The 25,742-nt window shown below is 41.6% G+C and overlaps 3 protein-coding genes across 5 annotated transcripts in view; 1 reads left to right on the top strand and 2 right to left on the bottom strand.

Annotated features, from left to right (window-relative positions):
* The window catches only part of slc30a6 (solute carrier family 30 member 6), a 141,321-nt gene extending 128,549 nt beyond the window's left edge, over positions 1-12,772 (bottom strand). Inside the window, exons 1-2 of the mRNA XM_041176908.1 lie at positions 12,581-12,772; positions 9,003-9,040 (exon numbers count right to left, since the gene is read on the bottom strand). Coding sequence (XP_041032842.1) covers positions 9,003-9,040; positions 12,581-12,761 — 219 coding nt within the window. The 5' untranslated portion in view covers positions 12,762-12,772. The remainder of the gene's footprint in view (positions 1-9,002; positions 9,041-12,580) is intronic.
* An 876-nt stretch (positions 12,773-13,648) lies between these two features.
* Positions 13,649-21,637, top strand: LOC121274642 (protein CEBPZOS-like). Of its 3 annotated transcripts, none has more exons than XM_041181952.1 (5): positions 13,649-13,686; positions 17,866-17,984; positions 20,235-20,279; positions 20,825-20,914; positions 21,044-21,637. In XM_041181952.1, the coding sequence occupies exons 2-4, from the start codon at positions 17,867-17,869 to the stop codon at positions 20,908-20,910; spliced, it is 249 nt and encodes an 82-aa protein (XP_041037886.1). In that variant the 5' UTR covers positions 13,649-13,686; position 17,866; the 3' UTR covers positions 20,911-20,914; positions 21,044-21,637. The 3 variants fall into 3 exon arrangements, with proteins under 3 accessions (XP_041037886.1, XP_041037891.1, XP_041037887.1); XM_041181957.1 differs by lacking the exon at positions 13,649-13,686 and adding an exon at positions 13,796-13,815; XM_041181953.1 differs by lacking the exon at positions 13,649-13,686 and adding an exon at positions 16,311-17,754.
* The window catches only part of cebpz (CCAAT enhancer binding protein zeta), a 32,903-nt gene continuing 27,967 nt past the window's right edge, over positions 20,807-25,742 (bottom strand). The window contains exons 12-17 of the mRNA XM_041181916.1: positions 24,671-24,849; positions 24,337-24,360; positions 24,120-24,206; positions 21,862-21,920; positions 21,458-21,539; positions 20,807-21,144 (exon numbers count right to left, since the gene is read on the bottom strand). Coding sequence (XP_041037850.1) covers positions 21,002-21,144; positions 21,458-21,539; positions 21,862-21,920; positions 24,120-24,206; positions 24,337-24,360; positions 24,671-24,849 — 574 coding nt within the window. The 3' untranslated portion in view covers positions 20,807-21,001. The remainder of the gene's footprint in view (positions 21,145-21,457; positions 21,540-21,861; positions 21,921-24,119; positions 24,207-24,336; positions 24,361-24,670; positions 24,850-25,742) is intronic.

Raw genomic sequence — 25,742 nt, 5'->3', positions numbered from 1 at the left:
CATTCCATTAGCCTTCTGAATTACTTGCTGTACCTGCATACTAACTTTTTGTGACTCATACTGGAACACCTAGAACCCTCTGCACCTCAGAATTATGCAGCCGTTCTCCGTTTAAGTAATACTCTGCTTTTTTGTTCTTCCTGCCAAAGTGAACAACTTCACATTTTCCCACTTTAAACTCCATTTGCCAGATCTTTGCCCACTCACTCTACCTATCTAGATCCGTCTGCAACCTCCTCATGTTCTCTTCACAACATACTTTCCTACCTATCTTTGTGTCATCTGCAAATTTAGCTATCATGTCTTCACTCCCCTCCTCCAAAATGTAAATTGTAAAAAGTTGAGGCCCAGCACAGACCCCTGTGGGACTCTACTCATCATATTCTGCAAATCCAAAAAAGATCCTTTTATGTATACTTTCTGCCAGCCAGTCAAACTTCTATCCATGCTAATACGTTACCCTCCATACCATGCGCTTTTATTTTCCATAATAACCTTTGATATGGCACCTTATCAAATGCCTTCTGGAAATCCAAGTACAATACATCTACAGGCTCCTCTTCATCCACAGCATGTGTTACTCCTTCAAAAACTCCAATAAATTGGTTAAACATAAGTTTCCTTTCACAAAACCTTGCTGACTCTTCCCAATTGCCTTGAGCTCTTCTAAGTGCCAGCTATAACCTCCTTAATGATTGATTCTAACAATTTCCCCATGACAGTCATCAAGTTAACTGTAGTTTCCTGCCTCCCTCCCTTCTTGAAAGACCAGAACAAATCGAGAGAGAAAATACGTTTGAGAAACATAACCACATAAAAAACACAGCTTGTAAATGCATTAGTGAATGCAGTATTGAAGACTTATTAGCCATCTAAGATGTAGAAAGTCCACATGGGCAGAACTCCAAACTGATATCCAAGGATAGTGTGAAGAGCCACAACCTACAATCAACTTAGAGCATGAGACAAATGAAAAACTAGTGCTGCTAATGCAGAGGATAAAGGCTAACCTGATCAGTACCCACAGATACTTTGTCTTCACAATATAAATTTTTCCATAAGAACTGGAGGTAATATTGTTTTATAGAAATATAGAAACTCGGCGCAGGAGTAGGCCATTCAGCCCTTCGAGCCTGCTCCGCCATTCATTACGATCATGGCTGATCACCCAACTCAATAGCCTGCTCCTGCTTTCTCCCCATACCCTTTGATCCCTTTCACCCCAAGAGCTATATTCAACTCCTTCTTGAAAACATGCAATGTTTTGGTCTCAACTACTTTGTGGTAACAAATTCCACAGGCTCACCACTCTCTGGGTGAAGAAATTTCTCCTCATCTCAGTCCTAAATGGTCTACCCCATATCCTCAGTCTGTGACCCCTGGTTCTGGACTCTCCCACAATCGGGAACATCCTTCCTGCATTTACCCTATCTAGTCCTGTTAAAATTTCTTTAAGAAAAGAGCCTACTCCTCAGGCATTCAGCTCCAAGAGCATCATCTGCTCTCTCCCTTAGTAAATTTTAATTCTTGATGAGCAAGCCTAGAGAGTGTTATCAACCTATCTAACTCTGGAGGGAATCACGGCTGAATGCAAACTAGTTTTTACTCAACGTCCAGAAAAATGCATTTGCTGGCAGGTGTAATTAGGTAGAGATCAGGAACAAAAGCCTTGATTAATGCCTTTCCCTCTCTAGTCCAGTGGAACCAAGGTAGCATCCTAATTACTGCCTGGATGAGGTCAGCCAACTTTACCACCATAAATCATTTCAATCCTGGGACTTTCCATGCCTTAGGACAGAAATGACTGATGCCTTTATACATGCACTAATCAAAAGACCGATGCGTAGCTCTGCAGATTTATATCTAATTGGCAAGAATATGCTGCAAGTAGACACAGCTTCATATTCTTCACCTCCAGCTTAATTAACACCTTCTCTAAGTCCCATCTTTACTCGATCCTCTGATATTTCTGCCAGACTGCCCAGCTAAACATGGCTGTTCACTTTATTTTCCCCTTTACTATCAGAAGCTTGTAATGTCACCTTGTCATTGTTGCTCAAGCAATGGAAATAGGATATTCATTCATAAGTAAGGATATTACAAAGCAAATCATGTCATCATTGTCCAATTAATTTACAGCAGAAGACAATTCACTATATTTAGCAATATTTTTAAGCATTTATACCCAGGATTTGGGCAATGATGACAAGGCCGCATTCATTAGCTATCCCAGTTTGTTCCAAGGTGGTGGGGCATCATCTTGAACCACTTCAGTTTTCGAGACGAAGGAGCTCCCATAATCCTGGTAGGAAGTTCCAGGATTTTGATTCAGTGGTAATGAAGGAACTGGAATAAATGTCCAAGTCAGGATACCGTGGGACTTGGAAGGGATCTTGCAGGTGATGGTGTTTTCATATGCCTGTTGTCCTTCTAGCTAGCGGAGGCAACAAGTTTGGAAGGTAGGCAACTGATGAAGTCTTGGTGAATTACTGCAGTGCATCGTGTGGATAGGAGACACTTCAGCTACGGTATGTTGATGGTGAAGGAGTACATGGAGATTTAAGCTGGTGGATGAGGTGCTGATCTAGTGCACCATTTGGCCCCGGATGTTGTTATGGCTATACCCATTCAGGCAAGTGAAAAGTATTTCATCACCCTCCTAATCTGTCCCTTGTAAGTGGTGGATAGATTTTGGGGAGTTAAAAGGTTAGTCCTGCTGTAGAATACCCAGCCTCTGACCTGCTCTGGTTGTCATGATATTTACATGTCTGGTTCACCCTTCTTTCTTTCTCTCTCTCCAATAACAGGAGAATAATTTTAAATTTGTAGCGATGGATGACAAGAAATGAATGTAAGTCAGGATGATGGATAAGTGAGACTTGGTGCAGGATAGAATACAGAGTGTACTAAAATATGAGATGAAGTTTATGGTCTCCTGAGGGGAAATAATAAGTTGGAGATGATGCAGTAATTGCACAGATCAAGATCATGAGTGGGGTTTTTGAGGAGTAAGTGGTTGCTCTGATGGTTTTGATAAAGAGGTAGAACTATTTACAATGTTTACAATGTCAGCTATCATGGGGACTAGAAAAAATTGGTTGCTCCTCAGGTTTGCAAAGCAGGAGGCAGACCTCATGGATGAGATTAGCTTAGAGAGGGCATAAGCAGAGATGGGAGACAGGTAGGTTCAGGGCTAGGGAATGAGAAAGTCTGGAGGACTTGGGCAAAAGGAAGGGGGTAAACAGCAGAGGCAGTTGAACAACAGTTTAAATCTTAGTGGAGAAGTCGTCCATGGTGTAGGAGACTGAAGGGATCACTTTCAAGGGGATGGTTGAATGCAGCATTTATTCTTGCTCTAGAGGATGAGTAATTGGTGACTGTGGCAGAGAAGAAGTTAGGCTCAAAACACTTGGATGTGGTGCAGTCAGTTCTGATGATGGATGGATAAATCAGGATTTGGAGAATGATGACAAGGCTGCATACACTAAAGTCTTCAAGGAGCAAGGGGACATACCAGGAAAGAGAGTAAAGGTTTTTATGTAATTAAGGGCATCAGAGGTGAGGTTGAGTGATTGCATCATGCACAAGTGTAGTTGCAATGTGAGCTAACCTATTCAGATATACATACATATGCAAGATTAAGATTTGGTTTAATCTCATATGATTAAGGTTTTTGTATTCTTTTGATTTATAAATGGCTTGTTGATTTGAATCACAGATAGAAATAATGAAATGGTTCATTTCCAGGATGCTTTAGGATTTACTGTTTTAGAACACAATTGCTGACTGTTTTTCCACTGAATTGCAGGATAGCTGCTGACTTCTTTTGTCACTGTTATGATATCACTTTGAGGGAATATGCACATGAGCAAGTTACAGAATGTAAAGCAGCATGTGACTAGCGGCTAGTAGAATGTGTGTAGAAATTGCAGCTGTGCTGTCTCTGTGAGTAATGGTTGCTGAATGCCTAAAGTAAATCTGTGTACTGAGCCATCCTGTAATGCATCTTCAAATAAACCAAACCCGCATATGGTTTAACAGTCCCATGTGAGAGATTGGTCAGTTTGCATAAAGTAGACACAGAAACACAACATGATGGCAGCGATGTGAGTTTGAAGACCATACGAGGAGCCACATGCAAGGCAGTAAAAGCTGCAGGGCCAATGAGACAGCCTCAGGTGCCACTCCTGCTCAAAAGGCAAAGGTGTGAAACGGGAAAAAACCTGCCTGAGCTGCAGCCAAAAAAAAAGGGAAGAAGAGGATAAAAAAAACATAGCAGCTGCACTGGTGAACCTCTCCAGGGAGTGGAGAGGTTACAAATCCCCTACACATCGGGATCATCTGTAAAAGGCAGGGAACATCATGAAGATGACCACCAAATTCCCCAACAATTAGAAGGCCACAGACGTCTTATCCGAATTTAGGCTTCCCAAAGGATGAAATTATGCTTTAGATTTATCCATCACAGAATGAGATAAATTAGCAGTGAAAATAAAGATAGCCATCGGAAAGAAGGGGTTGTATAGAATCAACATTTCAGGCCTGTCTGAAGAGGATTAGAAGGTCCCCATTAAGCTATGGAACAGCTTTGTATAAACTTCAGGATTCACTGTTTGGAGCTGATGTCGTGCAGACAACAGCCACAAGAATCAATTGATCAGTTCATCAGCAGGTGCTGTGATAAGGGCAAGGACTGCAATTTTTCAGAAGCTGAGCTGTCTGCTGTCTCAGTGGAGCTGGTTATAACTTCTATGCCAATCCAAGCCTTTCAAAACGATCTTTTGGAGAAAAAGGTCACGATATTAACACAACGCTAAAAGATAGCAGAAAATACGAAGCCATTGTGACTGGACAACACCACTTGCGAGCATTAGGTGCATTTACCAGTATTGATGCAGCAGCCAGGACGCAGAAAGCAAGCAAGCCATGAGGGAAGTGTGGACTATTACACCCACCGCAAAGCAGTCCTGTGTTTCATGATTTTTGCAAGGTATGCAGTGTAAAACAACATTGGACTCACCTATATAGGAAACCTGGTTCTGGAGCTGTGACCAGAGGATACAATAAGATACAACTAAACAAAACCTATGTGCAGCACACTGGTAGCAACAACAGGGACCCGCATAAGCGCAAGCACGTACACTAGGTTAGTGGACATATAGGCCAGGCTGCAGATCAACAGTGGAAAATATTCAACTGGAATGTGAAATATTCCACCTCGTGAATGTGACATGACATGTGGATGAAGTCAAACCGTTTGAGGTGTTTGCTCCTCACAGAACTGAGAGCTCCAAAGGAGAGTCATATTCAACTCAAAACATTAACTCCGTTTCTCTCTCTACAGATGCTGCCAGACTAGCTGAGTTTTTCCAGCACTTTGTTTTTATTGAGAAGAAAAAAGTGTATTCTACAATATTACGATCCATGAAAAGAGACAGTCTTGGAGGTTGACACACATCTCAAAAAGGGTTAGGAGCATGCATTATGCAAGGTGGCAAAGCAATTGCATTCGCCCTCAAAAGTCTATCACAAGTACAATCCAATTATTTGAACATAGAGCGTGAGATAATCACTCTGGTATTTGGCATCACAATGTTCCACACAAAACTATTTGGTATAACTCAGTGTGGAAAATGATCATAAACCATTGGAAATGATTTGGTGCAAGCCACTGACAAGTGCGCCACCCGGACTACAACAACTTCTAATAAAAATACAGGGATACGACTTCAAGGTCTGTTACAACCCAGGTAGCAAAATGGTTACTTCAGATGCACTGAGCAGGCCAACAAATCAGAAAAAGGTTGCAGAAGTTTTGCTAGACCTACAAGTAGATGATGTAGATATCAAAGTAGAAGATGTACTCAATGTTCATCTGATGAGTTTTGGTCAATACAAATGCAACCAACTTCAGGAAGAAACAGCAAATAATCTACAACTGAAGACATTATGGAGACTTATTGTAGAAGATTATCCTGATACACTACAAGAAGTGACAGACACCCTCATATGTTTTTAGCCGTACTGAGATGAACTAGGTATTTCAAGAGGCGTGATTATCAAAGGGAAACAGATGCTTTTATCTGAAGCCCTTCACCAGGACACATTATTATAGTTACATCAGAGACATATGGGCATTAAGCGAACAAGGCACCCAGTAAGAAAACTGTGCATTAGCCAGGGATCAATGATGATAAAGAAGGTAATGAGGATGTGCAAAGAATGCCAGTCACCAACCATATCAACATAAAGAACCTCTATACCCTCATAAGATTCCATCATACCCTTGGTCTAAAATTGCAACAGATTTAGTCACTATCTGTGATGATGACTTTCTCCTCGTCATTGATTACTATTCCAAGTTTCCAATCATCTGACAATTGAAGAACACCTCAAGTGCGTCTGTGGCAGACACAATGAGTGCAATATTCAGTTTTCTCAGTGCGCCTGAAGAGATCATATCAGACAATGGGCCACAATATATTGGCAGACCTTTTAGGGACATGTGTGCTAAATGGGGCATAAACCATGTGACAGCCTCACCACACTATACCAGATCCAACGGTCTTGCCATTAATCATAAAGTGCAGTGAAACAAATCAAGATCTCAGTATTGCCATGTTACACTTAAGAGGGACACCTTTAAATATGGGCTTACAATCACCAGTGGAAATCATGTTCAGAAGGCAGATTAGGACAACCTTGCCAAGTCGTCACCTGTCCAATTTCTCAGAAACACAGGAGGAACTTCTCAAAAAACAAGGGAGAATGAAGACAGCACACAACCGACATGCAGGTGTGGAATTACCTAGTCTGCGCATAGGACAAAGGGCTCATGACATACATCCTACTCGGTTATCCACGGTAGTATCCAAAATATGCAGTGAGCCTAGATCCTATGAGGCCACAGCATTGAATGAGGCGATGTTAAGGAGAAACAGAAGCCAGCTAATTGTACAACTGTATAACACCCAGCACTCCAATTGCATCTAAAACACATCCAAAGATGAACTCGGAAAGCGAAATTGTGGAAGACCACCATGAAAAAAATCAGCACTTCAATAATACACAGGGTGCCAATGCACCTACAAGTCACGAACATCTAAATGACAAGTCTAGATCTCAGGAAGGTCATACTATCGAAATCTAGGAGGATTATTAAGCCATCTATACATATACAGACTCTTAAATTTTTAAGCAGAGATCTATCTTTTGTGTAAGTAGTTTTCACAATCACCCTACTTCGTGTATTTTTGTTGCTAATGTATGTAATGTTTATTGGGAAAATAAAAGGATGTTGTGATATCACTTTAAGGGAATATGCAAATAAGCAAGTAACCAGGATATAAAGCAGCATGTGACCATTAGCTAGCAGTGTGTGCATAGGAACTGCAGCTATGCAGTCCCTGAGAGTAACGGTTGCTGAATCCCTGAAGCAAAGCCGTACGCTGAGCTATCGTGTAATGTATCTTCAAATAAACCAATGTGAGAGATTGGTGACTTTCTATAAAATAGACACAGAAACACAACAGTCGCCTTTTACAACCTTTGTTAGGTAAATACCCAAATAGCTCCTACTTCTGGTAATCTGGTCTAAGACAGAGGTACCAGATATTTTCCCTTGCTTAGTGGTGAGCTTGCTTCAGATTTCATGGCAATGCAACAGGTTTGGTACTGGATAAATAAAAGCAAAATACATATAAATAAATAAAATAAAAATCCAAAAAGGAGTCATATACAACTTGAAACATTAACTCCGCTTCTGTCCACTGATGTTTCCAGACTTGCTGAGTATTTCCAGCATTTTCTGTTTTTATTTCTGGTACTGGATCTCTATTTGTTCCCCAGACTTCTAATCAATTTTATCTATTCATTAACCTTTTGTCAAAGCTGAAAACCCCAAGCAGCAACATGCTCTTAGGTCACATGCACAGAAAGTACCATAAGGCAACACAACTTTAAAAATATTAGTTCATACTATTCATTTTACATTCAGTAACCATTTTCTTTCCATATCTCAATACCACGCACATTTAAAGGTGCAGATGAACAACTGACCTCTGCCAATGCTTTTGCTCCATTGCAGAGTTTGAGAAAAACTGTAACCGTTCTGTTCCACTGAACTGCTATATCAGTAATTTGCTCAGCAGCCATGAGTGGCTCACTTCCCCCTCATCCACTACTCCATCTATAAGGGATGGTGGCACAGTAGTAATGTTACTGAACTAGATTCCAGAGGTTAAGATTAACGTTCCAGGAACACCCATTTCATCAAAGCAGCTGGTGGAATTTAAATTCATTTAATTAATAAATCTGGAATAAAAAGTTAAGTTTCAGTGAGGGTGACCTTCAAAACTACTGAACTGGTAGTCCTTAACCAGTCTGATCTTCATGTGACTCCAGACCAGCAACGTGGTTGACTCTTAAGTGCACTCCGAGATGACCTAGCAAGCCATCCAATTTTATCAAGTGGCTACAGAGAAATCAAATAATAAAACCAGATTGACCACCCAGCATAAACTGTGACACAGTAAACAACAAAGGCTAGCTGGACCTGTAAAGTTCTCATTAACATCCTGGGACTTGTGCCAAAGTTGGGAGAGCTGTCCCACAGACTAGTCAAGCAACAACATGACATAGTCATACTCACCAAATCATACCTTTGCAGCCAATATTCCAGGCTCCTCCAGAACCATTCACAACAGCAAACCCCCACTTGCTCCACTCCCTTCCATACTCTCCCATCAACAGGAAAGATTTCAAAACTACATTTGTACTCAAGAAACTGAAACTAATTGAAAACACTAACTCAAAGTTTCAGTTAATTAAAAGCAGTGTGAGATGCCATCAGTTAAGAGACAGAGGTATCAAGTCATTATTTCCGTGTAATTTTCCTCAGACACCATAGCCATAACCTAGTGAAGGTAGATTCCTACCTCACACAAGTTTTGTACGACTAAAGAAAAGGGAGAAAATTGGACACTGTTAAATGTTGTACTTACCAAAAGATAAGTACTGGTATCCTGTTTTCTCCTGTGACCTGGAAGATCAGAAAAAAAAATTGGTTAAGCAGTACAAAGGTTTGCTTAAGTCATTTTAAAAGAACTATACTTCTAAGAGGAAAATATCAAACAGAAAAACAGATTAAAAACAATATAAACAAACTTTTTTTTTTATAAGTGCCACAAATAATCCTTGATTTGAACGTGAGGAATTTTTATTGCAATCTTGGATTTTCCCATTTGGTTTCTCTTTCCTGCTTTTCAAAGCAGGTGGAATGTTATATATTGAAGACATCAGCAGTGCATTTTGCATTTTTGCAACAGCAGCAAAGAAAAAGACTGCATGAAAGCAGTAATATGATTGTGTCCAAATGTTTGCTTGATAGTCTTCCTTATAAACCCTGGTGGTATCCTTATTAATGTAGATGCCACAATGTGATACATTGTATATAGTCATACCAAGACAATGATAGATTATTCACTGCAGATCACATATTTGTGGCAAATTCTTGAGTTTATAAAAGATTTATTTTATAAAATCAGTTTCTGCAGCTCTTCCAATGTCAAAACAGTTGCATAGCGAATAGCTGTGCATTGCAGCCTAAAGTGATCCCATATTTAATCTTCAGTCTGTGCTGTTAGTTGTGGTGTGACAATTTTATTCAGTCTACAATTCACTCCTTACTTCTGCAACTTCACCCAGCCCTGTGTCTCAGTTCACAACATTACTTTTCCAATTCTAACCTGTATACAAGAGCACAAGAAATAGGAGCAGGAATAGACCATATGGCCAGTCAAGCCTGCTCCACTATTCAATACGATCATGGCTGACCTTGCATTTCCCATTTCGCTACACCTGCTTCACAGTTTACCCAAGGAACAGTGAAAATTTATACATAATTTTCTGCTGAATAAGAACTGAAATGCAACTGCTCAGACTGTTTTCATGCAAGATCTATAGAAGTCTATGGAACAACTAGCCAACATTCAGCCTATTGTACCTAAGCCGGCCCTTTGCTAAAGCAATCCAAAACTCAGATCACGGTCCTGCACACTCTCCATTGGACTTCATTTTCCTCTTCTTCAAATATTTACCTGGTCTTCATTAAAAGGATGCAATAGTCTCTACAGTAAAGCATTCCATGAAAGCACAGCCACTCATGGCTAAAGGAGAAATGTTCATCCCACCAGTCTGGTTTGCGTTCAAACTAAGATCATAAAAGCAAAGAACAGTATGCTAACCCAGTTCATCATTCAGCTTCCGACATTCTCAGGTTGTGCAGTCATCATCCTTTGATCTTTGAGGACTGCCAAATTAGTTTCAAACTATGTGCAGCTTGGGCTGCTTGGTGAGAACTTTTTGCATCAATCCATCAATTTGTCCCTTGATTGTAATGGCAGTGTGTTAACCAACTGATAAAACTTGCTAGATCACTGGTTAAGTCTCAACTGGAATACTATGTCCAATTCAGGGAACTACACTTTAGGATTACAAAGCCTTGCAGGGGGCAGGGGGTGGGTGCTGCAGAGGCGATTTGCTAAAATGAAAGTAGGGACGGGGAGCTACAATTATGGAGAGATTAGTGAAGCTGAGATTATTCTCATTAGACTAGAGAAGTTTATGGAGAGATTTAATAGAGTTGTTCATCATTATGAAGGGTTTTGATAAATTAAATGAAGAGAAACTGTTTCCAGGAGGATTGGTAATCAGAAGATACAAATTCAAGATAATATGCTAGGTATCCAGTTGTTCATCAGGATCCTTCCATCTACATAAGATGATGGACATGCAGCAAATCAAATGTTAGGGATGGGATAGGTTCATAAGGTGCTGATGGGCAAAGAGACAAACTACCGCATGTGAAATGATTACCAGGTGTTGCCATGCATTGTTAGTTTCAGTGTTGGTGCCTGTTGCCAAGCTGCTGTAGCCACTGACGATCAGTGGTCATGGTGGCGCATGCTGGTCCAAAAGCGCTGCTGCTATTTCTCTCTGTTGTTGGTTAGTGTCTCCCATGCAAAAATCAACGTTTAGGGAATTCATGTCATGCTCGCAAGCATCCTTGAAGCAGAGCTTTGGGTGTCTTTCTGGTCTTCTGGCTTCGGCTGCCTCACCATACAGAAAATCCTCGAGTAGCTATCAGTCTTGTAGCCTGCGAACGAGCACCAGCCAGCAAAGTCCCCTCTGCTTGATGACTGTCAACATGCTTGGGAGATTTCCCTTGGACAGGACAGCCATATTTGTGATTTTGCCCTTCCATGAGATGCCTAGAATGTGCTGCAGTGAAGATATAAGTTGTTAAGCTTCCTTTCTTGATAGCTGTATGTTGTCCATGTTTCACAGTCAGACACCAAGGTGTTGAGAACACAGGCCTCATAAACCAGCATCTTGGTCCTAAGAGTCAGCTTGATATTATTTCATGTACGTTTGAGTTGGCCAAAGGTGGTAGCTGCTTTTCCTGTGTGCATTGAGTTGTGTCAAAAGACACTTTGTCTGTCGCCTTGGACCCAAGGTAGCAGAATTTGCTAACCATTTCCAGCAAGGTCTTATTTATAATGATCAAGGGTAGAAATATCCCATAACCACAGTTTTCTTGATGCTTATAGGAACATAGGAAATAGGACAGGAGAAGGCCATTCGGCCTTGAGTTTGCTCAGCCATTCAAATAGATCATGGCTGAAATTCTACCTCAACGCCATTTTCCCGCACTATCCCCATATCTCTTGATATCTTTCACACCTACAAATCTATTAAGCTCTGCCTTGAATAAGCTCAAATGACTAAGCATCCAGAGCCCTGCAGGGTAAGAGAATTACAAAGATTCACCACCCTCTAAGTGAAGATACTGCTTCTTGTCTCAGTCCTAAATGGCCTACCTCCTATTGAGACTGTGTCCCCTGGGCTGTAAAAAACATCCGTCCTCCATCTGCCATGTCAAGAACAAGGTACAGGCATGGCAGAGACAATCCATGGTCTTTGTGGCCGAGTTTCTGTGAGCATTCAGCATAGAGTTCTCTGATCAAGACAAGCTGTTTTTTGTCTAAGATGGTGAAGCAGGAAAGGTAGATTGTGGGTTAGGCAGCAGTGAGGTTTGGAGAGCAGAGTCCAGTAATGCAAGGCTGCAGACGAGAAGTGGGGATCTTGGCCACAGTGGTCTCTCTTTGTAGAGAGGGGATTGGGTTTGGCAGTTGGCAAACCAAGCTTGGTTTCCAAGAGGAGAGAGAAGGCTGGCAGCCTAGCGTGGGCTCGATGTGAGGAGAGGTGACCAGAGGAGGGGGGTTGGGGTAGTGGTGGTGGGGGGAATGAGGTGAGCCTGGTGAGGAGGTGGGGTTGGGGGGGGGGGGGAGGTGAGCCTGGTGAGGAGGTGGGGTTGGGTAGGGGGGAGGTAATCCTGGTGAGGAGGTGGGGTTGGGGGGGGGGGGGGTGAGCCTGGTGAGGAGGGCGGGAAAGCCTAATGATTTGGGGGGGGGGGGGGTGGGTGATAGGGGGGCACAGAAAACCACCAACCACCACCCCCACTCCTACCAACCACCCACCCCTCCCCCCTCCCCCTCCCCCTCCCCATGCTCCCTCTCACCTTCCTCTTCCTTCACATTCACCACGTCCACCGCCACCATATCCGGCTTGTCCAGACCGATGGCGAATGGAGAGATCTTCCTCTCGGTCACCCCTGAGGGCACCACATCGGGTTTGGGCCCGAATTTGCGGGGGTAATAATCCCCGCTCAGGTACCGAGACGTGTCTTCCGCCATCTTCATCCACCGGGTTTGATCCGCCCCGCCCCCCACAGCCAGCTTAAAGCTGGACCACCCCTCATCAACTCACAATAAACAAGAAAGATCCAGGGGTACAGCAGATAAACACTTCATTTCCACTTAAATCCATCCTACCTACCGAAATAGGCTTTTTTTTTTTAAATTTTCCTTCATCTCTTAAAATTGAATTATGATCCATAGATAGAAAATACTCGAGGAGCCTTTTTAATTTAAATATTTAAGCCTTTTATCCTGAAAGAACGGGAATGGTTCGACTATCTTGCGGCTGATAACCATCAAATCTCTGTTCGTCTTTGCGGGAGGTGCTGCCGAAGGATCTCCAGCTGGGAAATGCGGAACCCCGAGGGGAGGTGGTGCCGGGTGTAAGGCGGTAAACGGCAACGGTTCATGTTGAACTGACACTGGGTCAAAGATACATCAGCTCAAACTGGGACCGATAGCGGGATGCTCGCGCGGTGACAAGGATCGATGAAGAATGCAGCGGGCTGCCAATGGAGAGATCTGGAGGCAAATCTCGTATCCTGGGTACCTTGGTGAAGCTATTCCCTGCTGCACTGGGGGAGGGGTGTCTGTGGGGGCCTTTCAGGGTGGGTGAAGTAAAAATGGGACGAATGGGGGGGGGGGTGGGGGGGGGTTGCTTCATTGTTGGTAAGATCTTTGTTAAAAGGTCACGAGCCTAACTCGTGATTTTTTTTTTCCCCCCCTGAGCTCTAATCCGGGACCAAGTACAACGATTGAGAAAGTGAAGGCCTGTCTGACAAGGGCTCTCTGATGGGAGGCTTGGGTTTGGCAGCGCAGGTGGGGAGGTGGGGGATTCGAAATAGTGCAAACGCGCGCCTTCCACCGTCTACGGTGTCCCGCGCAGGAGTGAAGTGCGCGCAGACTCAGTATCAGCTTCCCCTGCAAGGTGAGAGCTTGTGAATTGCGGCACGTCACTAAAATAACCGGAACCGGCCCGGGGGTGGCGGGGAGGCCGCCGTGCCAAGACAACATCCCGGGCTTTGGGTATTCCGGGGTTTATTGTGTCTCAGATCGGGTACTGAGAATCCAATGTTTCTGGGTACAGGCGGATACTGGGAATCCAGTGTTTCTGGGTACAGGCAGGTACTGGGAATCCAGTGTTTCTGGGTACAGGCAGGTACTGGAAATCCAGTGTCTCTGAGTACAGATGGGTACTGAGAATCCAATGTTTCTGGGTACAGGCGGGTACTGAGAATCCAATGTTTCTGGGTACAGACGGGTACTGAGAATCCAATGTTTCTGGGTACAGGCGGGTACTGAGAATCCAGTGTTTCTGGGTACAGGCAGGTACTGGGAATCCAGTGTTTCTGGGTACAGGCAGGTACTGGGAATCCAGTGTCTCTGAGTACAGACGGGTACTGAGAATCCAATGTTTCTGGGTACAGGCGGGTACTGAGAATCCAGTGTTTCTGGGTACAGGCAGGTACTGGGAATCCAGTGTTTCTGGGTACAGGCAGGTACTGGGAATCCAGTGTCTCTGAGTACAGGCAGGTACTGGGAATCTAGTGTTTCTGGGTACAGGCAGGTACTGGGAATCCAGTGTCTCTGAGTACAGACGGGTACTGAGAATCCAGTGTCTCTGAGTACAGACGGGTACTGAGAATCCAATGTTTCTGGGTACAGGCGGGTACTGAGAATCCAGTGTTTCTGGGTACAGGAAGGGTGCTGAGGATTCAGAATCTCTGGTTACAGTCAAGATACTGAAGGTTCAGTGTCTCTGGGTACAGGCAGGGTGTTGACGATTCAGTATCTCTGGGTACAGGCAGGGTGCTGAGGATTCAGTATCTCTGAGTACAGGCGGGTACTGGGAATCCAGTGTCTCTGAGTACAGGCGGGTACTGGGATTCCAGTGTTTCTGGGTACAGGCGGGTATTGGGAATCCAGTGTCTCTGAGTACAGGCAGGTACTGAGAATCTAGTGTCTGAGTACAGGCAGGTACTGAGAATCCAGTGTCTCTGAGTACAGGCAGGTACTGAGAATCCAGTGTCTCTGAGTACAAGCGGGTACTGAGAATCCAGTGTCTCTGAGGACAGGCAGGTACTGAGAATCCAGTGTCTCTGGGTACAGGCAGGGTGCTGAGGATTCAGTATCTCTGAGTACAGGCGGGTACTGGGAATCTAGTGTCTCTGAGTACAGGCAGGTACTGGGAATCCAGTGTCTCTGGGTACAGGCAGGGTGCTGAGGATTCAGTATCTCTGGGTACAGGCAGGGTGCTGAGGATTCAGTATCTCTGGGTACAGGCAGGATGCAGAGGATTCAGAGTCTCTGGATACAGGCAAGGTGCTCAGGATTTAGTATATCTGCATACAGGCAGATACCGAGGGTTCAGATTCTCTGGATGCAGAACAGATACTGAGGGTTCAATATATCTGGATACAGACTGGGAACTGAAGGTTAGAGTCTCTGGGTGCAGACCAGGTACTGAAGATTCAGTGTTTCTTGGTATGAACTGGATATTGAGGGTTCAGTGAGTGGGTATAGGCCATGAATTCAGTATTTGTGCAGGCTATAGGTGCATGCTGCTTGTTTGAAAGATATTCAGCTTGTGGTGATGGGATGAAGATTGCCTGGCCACTGTGAGTTGAGAAGTTGGTCAGAAAGTGGGACTAATAACTCAGTACCTAGTCATTTGTCCTTGCTTTAATGTGGTAGATAATCAGATTAGATACGGTAATAAAGTATGTTCATAATGTGCAAAATTGTTGGTCTTTTTTCTCATATTGTAGATAATGAATTTATTCTTGTGGCATTGCATTTTGGGGGCATACCTGCTACTCATTCTTTTGTAGCAACTATATTGTATACATTTGTAGATTATAACAACCAACATTTTTAATGTATCAAAATGCCAGATGCCAAGTAGGAGTTGGGAAGAGTACTGGGGTAGTGGCTGAAATTAGTGAAAGAAAATGCTTTTGAGGGTGCCATTGAAGGTGGTGAGGTTAAATAAGGTTTCAGGTTTAGGAAGAAAATTCAGTGGAGCAGGATTGTGAATCCTTAAAGTCACTGGTGCTTGAGAAGGGGAAGAAACAAATAGAACACAGTTGGAAAAGCAGATTGCAAGATGACTTAGCTGCAGAGGTAGGGATGGAGCAAGACCATGAGATCAATTCCAGAGATGTGGGGCTAGTCTTATGAGGAGAGATTGAGCAGTTTAGGCCTATACTTGATAGCGTTTAAAAGGATGAGAGGAGATCTAATTGAGTTATATAAGATGCTAAAGGGGATAGACAAAGTAGACATGGATTGGATGTTTCCCCTTGTGGGGCATTCTAGAACGAGAGGCCATTGTTTTAGGCTAAGGGGTGGTAGATTTAAATCAGAGGTAGGAGGAATTACTTTTCTCAAAGGGTCGTGAATCTGTGGAATTCACTACCTCAGAGTGCAGTGGATGCTGGGATGCTGAATAAATTTGAGGAGATAGACAGATTTTTAATTAGTAATGGTTGAAAGGTTATGGGGAGAGGGCAAGAAATTGGAGTTGAGGCTGAAATGAGATCAGCCATGATCGTATTGAATGGCGGGGCAGGCTCGAGGGGCTGAATTGCCTACCCATGCTCCTAGTTTTTATGTTCTTATGAAGAGATTTATAAATGAACAAAGAAATTTCAATACTTCGGGAGCTGGGGACCAGTGTGATTAAGTGAGAAATAATCAGCTCTGGGCAGGATGTGAGTGACAAGGTTGGAGCTTGTCTTAGGGTTAGCTGAAGAGTTCGTGAGAACAGCATTGCAGAAGTCCACATTTGAATTGAAATTTGAAGCTCAGCTCAAGTTTGAAGATGATACCATGGTTACACACTGTTGAGTTCAACTTGAGCAAGCTGATCGAGAGGAGAGCAGGAGCAGAGGCTAAGATACGAAGTTTCTGGTGGGCTGACTTCAGTGTTCTCACAGCAAAGATAGTGATATTAAAATTTTCTTGAATAAGGAAAAATTTAAGAGCATTCTTGTGGGTTGAGGTGGAACTGGAACCAAGGGGAGGCTTTTTAAGTGAATTCATCATCCAGCAGGTGCGGAACATGTGTGGCTTGAGCAAGTAGGAGTTCACTATCCAGTTTTATTCAATGGGTTGTACAATAGATGAAAAAAGCTGGAAACGTTTTAAAAGAAAATTGTGAACAGATTGAGAGAACTGTAGGTTCTGTTGGGTGCGCAGAATGAGCACCCTCCTGTGCATCTATTTTGTGACATGTTTGCTTCTTTTAAGAAGTCACTGGTTGCTTTAAAAGATATGGAATTAATTATGGAGAAATTTTCAATATAATTAGCGACATTGCAAGTTACTTAAAACAGATCCCGTTCGAAAGACATCCATCAGGTAAGGCCAGGGTATAAGGAATGTTGTGTTCCTTATTAGTGTATGATGGACTGGCATCCCGTTCTGGGTGTACCCTGCCTAATGCCCATTGCGTCGGGATAGGCTCTGACTCCCCGTGACCTTGAATTGGATGAAGCAGTTCTGGAAGAGTGAGTGTTCCTTATTAATGAAAAGAATATTGGGTCAAAACAGCTTTTTGATACTGAATATAGATTTGTTGAGGCAGGTTCTAGTTTAGCATTTTGATTGTCAAATCATACTGAAGAAATTAAAGTTTCAGTGCTGCTTTTGGTATATTGCAGAGATTTAACCTACAGTAATCTGCTTTTGTTTTCTCTCAACTTCAACATGGAAAATTATGTTCATTTAAGGCACAGCCAAGATCATTAAATAACTTAGACCAGCCACAGTTACTGATGTGAATTGTCATACGAATCACCATTAGGGAAAAGATGTATTGCAAATGACAATTTTAAAACACCTGCATTCTCTTATACTTTGTAAGAATAAGTACATAAAACAGATTATCTCATCATTATCACATTACTGTTTTGTGGGAGCTTGATGTAGGATATGTAACAGCCAACTTGCTCACATTACTAGTGACTACAATTCAAAAGTGCTTCATTGGCTGGTAAGTACTTTGAGATATCCAAAGACGTGAAAGCGACTATATGAATGCAAGCCTTTTTCGTACCTTGTAAACTACAATATCACATAAGCTGGAATCCCGTTTCTCTTTAAGAATGACACCTAGAACGATGGAACGATTAGCAAGAAGACTTTTTAAGGGAGTTTTATTCATGGAGGTTGCAGGAGTAGCTGGAGCATACTGGCTGTTTCGTAGGATGAATGCCAGTCAAGGTAAGGATAACTGCTACATTCACCCAACATTTTCCTTCATAGTTTAACCACTGTAAAGCAGGACTGACTCACTTTTGTTCAGCTAATAATTGATTTACAGCATCTTTACAGTGCAGGAGGCCATTCGGCCCATCAAGTCTGCACTGGCTCTCTGAAAGACCATTCCACAGAGTCCCACTCCTCTGCCTTATCCCTGTAAACATGCACATTCTCTCTTTTCAGGTAGATTAATTATTTGTATTTTCTGTTAAAATATCAAGTTAAAGTACAAAGATAAATGCATTTAGAACAGCTTTGTCCAACTTTTTCGTGTGGGGAGAGGGTGGTGGGCCAGGGGGGCACGTTTCAATTTTTCTCACACTGGGGGCCAATAAGCAAATTTTAGAAAGATAAGGTGTGACACAACATTAAACATGAATTTCAAAAAAAAGCTGGTGTGAAAAGAAACAAATTACTGAACAATAGAAATGTAAGAACAATAAATTCATAATTTAAAAAAAGTAATCAATAAAGACGACCGTTAGAGCGTGAAAGGGTGAGTGTGTGTGGCCAGCTCACTCACTCACCCTCACTCGATGTGAGTGTGGCTGAGAGTGCATTTTGGTGTATGGGGGTGAGGAAGAGTGAGATCCCCGAGATTGGGATTGACCCAGGCGCACACACTCTCCCCTCCCCTCCCTTGTACTCCTCTTTCTCACACACACAATTCACCCTTCTTTCTCTCACACATACACACTCGCCCCTCTTTCTCTCACACGCACTCGCCCCTTTCTCCCACATACACACTCACCCCTTTTTCTTTCTCTCACACAAACACACTCGCCCCTCTTTCTCACACACACACACTCGCCCCTTTCTCCCACATACTCACCCGTCTCTCTCTCTCCCCTCTCACATACGCACCTTTACTCACACACCCCTCTCCCTCTCACCCCTCTCTCCCTCACACACACACACACCCCTCTTTCTCACACACCGATACCCTCCCTCTCCCAACCTCACTCACCAGATCGGCAGAGTGGTTGAGGGTGGGTAGGTGCGATGAGAGCTCAAGAGACTAGGAGCGAAGCCTGAGGCTTAGCGGTGCCCATCGAGAGCTGGGTGAAAGCAGCTGGAGTGACTAGGAGCCTGTTCGCAGCAAACGTGGGAAAGGACCTGTCTATGATTGGAGCAGGAGTCCCCTGAATAAATCTTCAACCTCACTGATCCATCTGACTGGCATTCTGAACAATCGCCCCAGTGGCCACATAGAGGGGTTTCATGGGCCACAAACCGGCCTGGGGTTGGGCAAGCCTGAATCATTCAGCCCATCATGTCTGTGCTGGCCCTCTGAAGGTGCAATGCAACTAGTTCCTCTCCATGCCTTTTCCCCATAGCCCAGCAAATTTTTCCTTTTCAGATAATAATCCAATTCCCTCTTGAATGCCTCAATCGAACCTGCCTCCACCACTATCTCAGGCAGGACATTCCAGATCCTAACCACTCATTGTGAGAAAAAGTTTTTCCTCATGGTGCCATTGTTTCTTTATCAATTATCTTAAATCTGTGCCCTGTTTCTCAGTCCCTCCATCAATGGGAACAGTTTCTCCTTGTCTACTCTGTCCAGACCCCTCATTATTTTGCACACCTCTATCAAATTTCTTCTCAGTCTTCTCTTCTCCAAGAACAGTCCCAACTTGATTTCATGTCAGAACTATTAACACCCTGCTGCTTCCCAGCTGTAGATGTTTTCAGTCTATGTTTCATGAAAAATTAATATTCAGATCTGACAACTTTGCTTTATGTATCCCCTAAAGACAAGGAAGGGTTTCACAGAATCAGAGAATTGTTATAGCACAGGACACCATTTGCCCCTCATGTTTGCACCAGCTGTGCATTCTTCCTTTTCAGGTAACAGTCTAATTCCCTTTTTGAATGCTTCAATAGAACCTGACTCCATCACACTCTCAGGCAGTGCATTCCAGACTTTAACCAGTTGCTATGTGAATTTTTTTTCTCAGTGTCGCTTTTGCTACTTTTACCAATTACTTGAGATCTGTGTCCTCTTGTTCTTAATCCTTTCATGAGTGGGAATAGTTTCTCCCTATCTACTCTGTCTGGACCCCTCATAATTTTGAATACCTCTATCAAATCTATTTTCCAAAGGCAAGTTAAAAGCTTTTGCTCTTGGTTGACTATTTGTACAATATTTCATCTCAGCTGCACTTTGTTTTAAACCGCATTGACTTCCATTTTTTCCCCCCCCCCCAGAGTTCAGACATACAGTAAATAGAAGGTTTCCTTCCATTTTAGAAGGTGAGTACTGTCTTATTTGTTCAGACCAGGTTAAAAAGATGAATTTGTGCTGTAAAATTGTAAATGTTTTGAAAGTTTCAAAATTAACTCTTCAATCCAGTTATAAATCACTCAAATTCAGTTAAATTTATAAAGCTAGACTTAAACAGCATGTACTTATGGAGAGCAAAACACAAATAACCAAGATAAAGTGGAAAAATATGTCAATCTCTATGAAGAACAAACAGTTTAGTTTTGGGATGAACAGTGATGTGCTTGAACTTCTAGCTATTGACTTTTCTAATGTGCTTTACAATTAGCACTTGCAGGATGTTTGAATAATTGATGTACTGCCGTCTTCTTCATCACACGTAACCATGTTCTTCCACTTTCCTTTTTTTTTGAAAAAGAAAGTTTTTTTTAAAAAAAACACTTTAGCCGTTAAAGATGGAGAAGGCAGTGCAGGACAGAGGAATTTTTTCTGATGCTAGGTGATTTAAAGACCAAAAATAATCAGATATCCATTTTATAATTTGATTCAAAATAAATTTCTTTACAATTTTCAGTTTATTATAAATCCAATGAATGGGCAGGAATTTATGGAATCCGAGAACAGGATCAGGAAACCTGGTCCAACAAACATAACCAGTAAATATGTAAGTACAAAGTTTAAATATATAAAAGTTGACTTGGGAGGGAGGTAAGGAACAATGTTTTACAACAGCTGTTTTCGTAAACACTGCTCATCTCTTCTTGTTTAAAAATCTTTTCTGTTTATTTTGCAGTTTCTTGGCCTTGAATTTCTTCTTCTGCTTACGTAGTGTTTGGGCATCTTTGCCTCTGATCCAAGCATCACGATCAGATTCCCACTGAAGCTGCTTCACACCTGGGGAAATAACATGTTTGAAACTCAGTAGTGAGCCACCATTAAAATTCCAAATGGCAAAGCTTCTACAATGGATAAATCTATATCGTTAGTACCTAGCCAATGGGAGAATGTGATATCTTGACAGAATAATTAAGATCAAAAGGATGGAATCAGAATTTCACGGATGTAAATAAAATCTTTTCAACATGTTATACTGAAAATTTCAAAAATGGAGAGTACAGCTTTGTATGCTTAAGTCAAAAATTGCAAGTTATTACTATTGACTCAAAGTACTTTGCTTTTTCTCTTTGTACTGATAGCAGTTACTTACTTGCTTTATCTTTGTTTGCCATTGCATTTATGCCAATGTTGTCAAACTTTGATCCAGCATTTTCATCCAGCAGATAGCCAAACTGTAAAAGGACAAAATAAGTTTATTTAAAGCACTGCAAAAACCCATTGCATCAAAATAATTTTTCACCCCTGCTTCATTAAATGGCACCAATTATTTCTTGACCTTGCATATTTCGATTTAACTGCACTTTGACTTTCTTGAGTTCTAAATAACTTACAAGAATACTCGCACTTCTTGGAAGATTGCTGATTACAAAGCAATGGAGCAATTTACACATGCATATTAAGTAATTGCCTGAACTACAGTCAAGTGTAGCAGGACTGTTATAATCTACCAATGTCATCTTAAATAATTTATGAAAAGGACAGTGTACTACTCACCTCTTCTGCAGCAGCAAACATGGCAGAGTCATCCTTAAAACCCTTTTTCTGTTTCTTTCCTGCAACCATGTGTACATTTTAGGATATTTAAAAAGTAACCAACCACTCACCAAAAACCATCTTCAGCTTCTGTTACAGAAATGCATATAACAATCCAATGCACCTAAAACTCCCAAATCCTAAAAATTCCCTTTAAGTTTCTTATTTACTGCATGGAACTGAAACATCATACAAACCAATTTTGCATTCCCATGCTAGTGATAGCAAACAGGACAAAGTAATGAGATGTACGAGGTCGAACAAATAAAATATGCAAACTTGGGACTACTTGTGTCAATTCACAAAAGTCACCACTTCTCCCACTTGCTCTGATATAAGGACTAATATAATCCAAAAACGTGTATTTACAAATATAGAGGCCCAATATGATTATTTTTTTCTTCCAATTATTGGACGTAAGAAAACCAAGCAAGCCAATATTAAGAAAATGTGTGACTGTTTCAATCACTATTGTGAGAATTTTGACATTTTGTTGCCCCAACCTCTTCCAAAGGTGATGAATCATGACATATGGTTCTACAGAAGTAACTCAGTTATGTTACCCAAAATGCAATATTCCTTCTAAAAGTTGAAATGTTGAGTATCAGTCAGATATCCCCATTACAGCTGAATATAACCCAATCCTCACCCAGAATAATACTCTTCCAGCACCAACTGCATGGCAATCAGAGAATTGCCCCCACCAACCTCATCCTAACCTGGGAGTGCAAAGATCATTTTTTCTTACATAAATAGATTGACTAATTAATCACTGACTAGAGAATCTAAGATTTCCCTTCTTGTAAAGCTCAAAGTCAAAGCATATAGTAAATTCAGCAAGCTGTGGTTGACAAACTTTCCCAAGATAGAAACAGACTTTGAAAAAGCAGAACAATTATGGGACGTGACTGAAGAAACTGTAAAAAAACATAGTGGGCCTAATCTTCTGGCTGATGTGCGGGTGGCGGAGCCCACCTGTCAGCGCTTAAAATGTCGCACGAGCTTCCCGACGTCAGCGCGTGGCATGGTGATGTCTAGGTCAGCAGACGCGCTATGTAGCACGACGCGCGCCCGCCATTAATTAAAGGCCTTGTTAAAGCCATTAAGTCACCAATTGACCAGGATTTTGAGGGGCCCGTGTGAACTTCGGCTCGGTGTACGGGCCCAACAGGCAGGCGGGGAAGTAAGTTTTTAACAAACCTCATCCAGTGGCGGGATAAGGTTTGATTTCAGATTAAAAAAAGTTTAATCAAGTTTTTGTGTACTTCATTAACATGTCCCAACCCGTGTGACATTTTCACATGAGGGGGACATGTTAATGATTTTATTTTTAATGTTTCACAGCCTTTCAACAATCTCCCTGAGGCTGCACTAAGCCTCAGGGAGATGTGCGCTCTTTCACGCGCATGCCTTAATTGGCCCACCCACGTAAAATGGCAGTGGGGCCCGTTTCGGCGGCGGCAATCAGCTCCCACCCGCCAAGTTGGTCGGGCCCGCCCATCAAGGGCAAAATTCTGCCCAGTCTGTGAGCAGGCTTTTGAAGGGTGGCAATGGTAAGAAACGCTCTAAATGGTAGGGTGCAGGTAGCTGAAGATTCTCACAATAGTTGAATGGGAGGATGCATAGTATGCACTGCCACATAGAATTAGGAGCTTGTAGAAGTGTGTGGTGAAGTCCTGGAATGATTCATGAATGGTCAAGATTTTGAATCATGCTGTAAGGTAGAAACAGAAATAATAGGGAAATGAGATACAAATGTAATACAAGATGCAGCTACTGGAATTTATCAGTTAAAGTTTATATAGGATAGAGCATCGGAAGCGGGCAAGCAGAGGTTTGGAGAAGCCAAAACTGGAAGCAACAAAGACTTGAATGTGAATATTAGGGCATTGTTGTGACTTAGCTCAATTAGCCATAAGAACATCAGCACCACTTGATTAGGGAACTATAATCAGCCATGATTTACACTTCAGATTGTTATCCAGTGACTCCTGATGCCTCCACACAGACATGTTGAGACACTGTCAGGCTGCATGGATAAATAATATCTTGACACTGGTGAAAGCATAATTTGTAATTCAGGAAAAGTGAAATTAGTGAGAGTAAAAATCCCAACGATGTTCTTCCAACTTAGAATAACCCTAAAGCTACAAGTGTTTTACAAAGCAGACCAGTTAAATATATAAGAATGCTAATAAATTCCAGAAGTAATTTTGTACCTGTAACAAATTTGGCAAAATCCAAGTCTTCTCCTTTTTTCCTTTTACCAGACTTATTATTTTTCTTGATTGCTGCACTGTCAACCTCTGTATATTAACATGAAAAAGTATCATGCAAGAGTACTTCTGGTTAAACGATTTGCACTGTATCAAAATCTCAATGTGTTTCCTGATTATAGATTTGTGCAAACAACAGGAAGTTTGAAAATGCAGTTACCTTCAAATGCTTCATCATCAAGATCTGAAAATAGAACCGGTGTTTAGTGTGTATTCTCATCTATTTGTTAATTTTCATTTATTTACTTATTACCTGACAAACCCACTAAACATATTAAGCACTTATGCAAATATTTACTGTCCAGTAAATAGTTAAGAGAAGGTACATGAAGTGGAGCACCATCAGATACAAGTATATGGTTTATATTAAGATTTTAATAAATACTTTACATAGTTTTTCTGTGGAGTTCATCTCACTGATATCAGGTTAAAAAAAGTACCTATGCTGGAAATTAAGTTTTACTATGCAATATTACAGCATGTATGGATAGTACCTTGTGTGTCATCTGGTTCATCCATGAACACACCACCTTCTTCTCCGACCACTTCCCCAAAATCTTCCTCATCCAAGCTTCCTAATGATACTTCTTCATCATCCATATCTTCATCATCTAGATCTGAATTGGCTTGTTCAAGTCCTTTTGTGTCTTTTGATGATTTCTGTTTCATATTACTAGGAAAATAGTGGACATTTGTTTTTACAAGTTAGTAGCATCTTACTTTCTGCCATTTCCCAACAATAAGAACTGCATGGCTGCAAAATTATCAAAACAGAAAGCAATATTGTGATTGTTTTCCCTCTCTTCTTTAAGAAAACACATCTCAATATGTCATTGTATTCTGCTATCATGCCACCAATTTTTCCCTTATCCCAATGATACTCAACTTGCTTCCTCATTTCTGTATTGTGGATACAGTGTCTTCTCAGGCAATGAGAAATTTAAAATTCATTTGATTAGCAAGTGAGGTAAAATAAGAGATGAAATTAAACAGAACTGAAGTGACTTTTGAATGATAAAGTTACAGTTACTAAATATATAAACCCAGCCTTCATAAAAATAGAAATTCAGTGGGAAAACTGCTAATGTAAGCAAGGAGGAAAATAGATATATAATAGGTCAATTAGACAATATTGAATGCATTCACAAAGATTAACAGAAATTTAAGCCGAGAACAGCATTAACTGTTGCATTAGCCATTATAGAGTCCCATACTGCAAAACTGACATGCAGACCTCTAATGACAAATGATCATTATTTCTCATCCATCATCAAGCATTTTCCACTGAAATTAAAACATTTTCATTTAATTGTGTACAATCAACAAATCATTATTCTTTACATTTCTCTTGCAAAAAAAATTCAGATTTGGTATTGAAGTGATGCAAGAAACTGCTGTTATAAATCTTAATGCTTTCATGAATATTTTACGTGATTTTATGGATTTATGAAATTCTGCTTAAATTAAATTGCAGTGAAAATATTTTATGTTATTATAAAGCAGCTTTAGGATTAAAGGTTAAAATGCTTTGAAATTAATGCTTTATCATATCAAAACTAAGCTGCC

The sequence above is a fragment of the Carcharodon carcharias genome, chromosome 2 (assembly GCF_017639515.1).
Source record: "Carcharodon carcharias isolate sCarCar2 chromosome 2, sCarCar2.pri, whole genome shotgun sequence".
NCBI classification, from domain to species: domain Eukaryota; kingdom Metazoa; phylum Chordata; class Chondrichthyes; order Lamniformes; family Lamnidae; genus Carcharodon; species Carcharodon carcharias.
The sequence above is the reverse complement of the archived record's forward strand: the minus strand, read 5'-3'. Positions and strand labels throughout refer to the sequence as shown.